The sequence below is a fragment of the Andrena cerasifolii genome, chromosome 10 (assembly GCF_050908995.1).
Source record: "Andrena cerasifolii isolate SP2316 chromosome 10, iyAndCera1_principal, whole genome shotgun sequence".
Taxonomy (NCBI): Eukaryota; Metazoa; Arthropoda; class Insecta; order Hymenoptera; family Andrenidae; genus Andrena; species Andrena cerasifolii.
In genome coordinates this window covers 9,514,013-9,515,549 of record NC_135127.1, presented here as the reverse complement: position 1 = coordinate 9,515,549, position 1,537 = coordinate 9,514,013, and the positions used below count along the sequence as shown (strand labels likewise).

At 51.7% G+C, this 1,537-nt stretch overlaps 1 protein-coding gene across 1 annotated transcript; it reads left to right on the top strand.

Annotated features, from left to right (window-relative positions):
• Nucleotides 1-1,537, top strand: Osi6 (DUF1676 domain-containing protein Osi6). Its single transcript, XM_076821730.1, has 3 exons — nucleotides 1-392; nucleotides 497-599; nucleotides 838-1,537. Exons 1-3 carry the CDS (start codon nucleotides 57-59, stop codon nucleotides 1,185-1,187), a joined length of 789 nt encoding a protein of 262 aa, XP_076677845.1. The 5' UTR covers nucleotides 1-56; the 3' UTR covers nucleotides 1,188-1,537.

Sequence of the window (1,537 nt, the reverse complement as noted above, 5' to 3'; positions counted from 1 at the left end):
GCTCGCTGCTACGCGCGCACCGCAGTCTCTTCCGCAACGGTGATAACTTGGGGATCATGAAGTTGTACGCGTTTGTGATACTGGCGGTGGCTGCCGCTCTCGCGGCTGGACAGACCATCGACAACTGCCTGCAGAAGGACAGCATCTCCTGCCTGCAGAAGAGCCTGTACAGGAAGGCCAAGGAGTTCTTCGACACGGACAGCCTCGAGGTCGTCAGTGGTGTTAGCTTGGTGAAGAGCGGCGACAGCCAGAGCAGAGGCTCCAGAACTGGCAAGGATCTCGCGTACGATCAGGAGATCGACTCTGCTAACAACGTCGCCGACAGGCAGAACGCTCTCGTGAACTTTGTGAGCGAGGAAGCCGGAGAGTTCATCACTGGTCGCAGTCTCAAGGTAATTAGAGCTCCATGTTGTAACTGTTCTACTTTCCTCCTCGAAAATACTTGCTCGACGTTCCCTCGGTGTACCAGTTGCCTGATGTAACTTCTACTTTGTAGATCAACTTCAGCCCCATCATTGACAGGATCGGAAGTTCTGCGCGTGCCATCAGTGACTCCGCACCGGAAGAGGTTCGCCAGGCCATTGACCTGGTTGTCGAAGGTAAATGTCGAAGCTACAGATAGTTCTAGACACCCCTGGATTCGTCTAAAGTGATCTGGACATCTCGAGATCGATCGAGACGAGGGCAGATAACTCTGAAATAGCCTGCTCAGTTCTATGATCAGATTTAGATGCTCCTGCGCGTTCTTCGAAAAATAATTTGAACGTTTCAAGCAGTCTGCCTTGAAGAAAATTAAAAGAAATTCAGGCTCCTCTTAACGAACCCTTATATTTGCAGGTCGAGGCAAGAAGAAGCAGTTGAAGCAGCTGCTTCCCCTGTTGCTCGCGGCGAAAGCGAAAATCGGCGCCCTGGCCACCCTTGGTTACTTCGTCACCGGTTTCATCGCGAAGAAGGCCATCTTCGTCTCGCTGATCTCGCTCGCCATCTCTGCGTTCATTGGTTTTAAATCGCTGTGGTCGAAGGGAGGGCACGACGCCACCCCTTACCACGGATGGAGCAGCGGATCCGCTAACTCTGGTGGATGGTCAGCCCCCGTGCCTTCCGGTGGATGGTCCTCCGGCGGGTCATCCTGGGACGATGGTCACGGATACGCGCAAAGTCAAGCGTACTCTGGCTACCATCACTAATTCCTTACGATTTTCCATTGTGCCAGATGTCCACTTTCCTTCTCCTTCTCCCTTCTTCCTCTTCCCACCCTTCCAGGTCCTCTCTCTCTTGCCTTTCGCCTCCCTTATCTTCACCTTCCCCTTTCTCACGTCGATCCATAAAATGTCCAAGCACGAATTCGAAGCAAATCGTTCGAGACGACCCTCTCACCCTTCCACCACCCAAATAGGGTTACGCCATAGGGAATATTTATTGTTTATTTATCATGTCTTTTAATAATAAGCGACAGGGCTCGCGGCCCAATGTAAATAATACGTATTAGAAAACGTCGAGGTATGCGTGTACGAATAGAATGGACAGAATACGTCAG

Coding starts and splice junctions, on each gene's coding strand:
- Osi6 (XM_076821730.1), top strand. CDS start 57: ATGAAGTTGTACGCGTTTGTGATACTGGCGGTGGCTGCCGCTCTCGCG. Junction 393..496: donor TCACTGGTCGCAGTCTCAAG/GTAATTAGAGCT, acceptor TCTACTTTGTAG/ATCAACTTCAGCCCCATCAT. Junction 600..837: donor CATTGACCTGGTTGTCGAAG/GTAAATGTCGAA, acceptor TTATATTTGCAG/GTCGAGGCAAGAAGAAGCAG.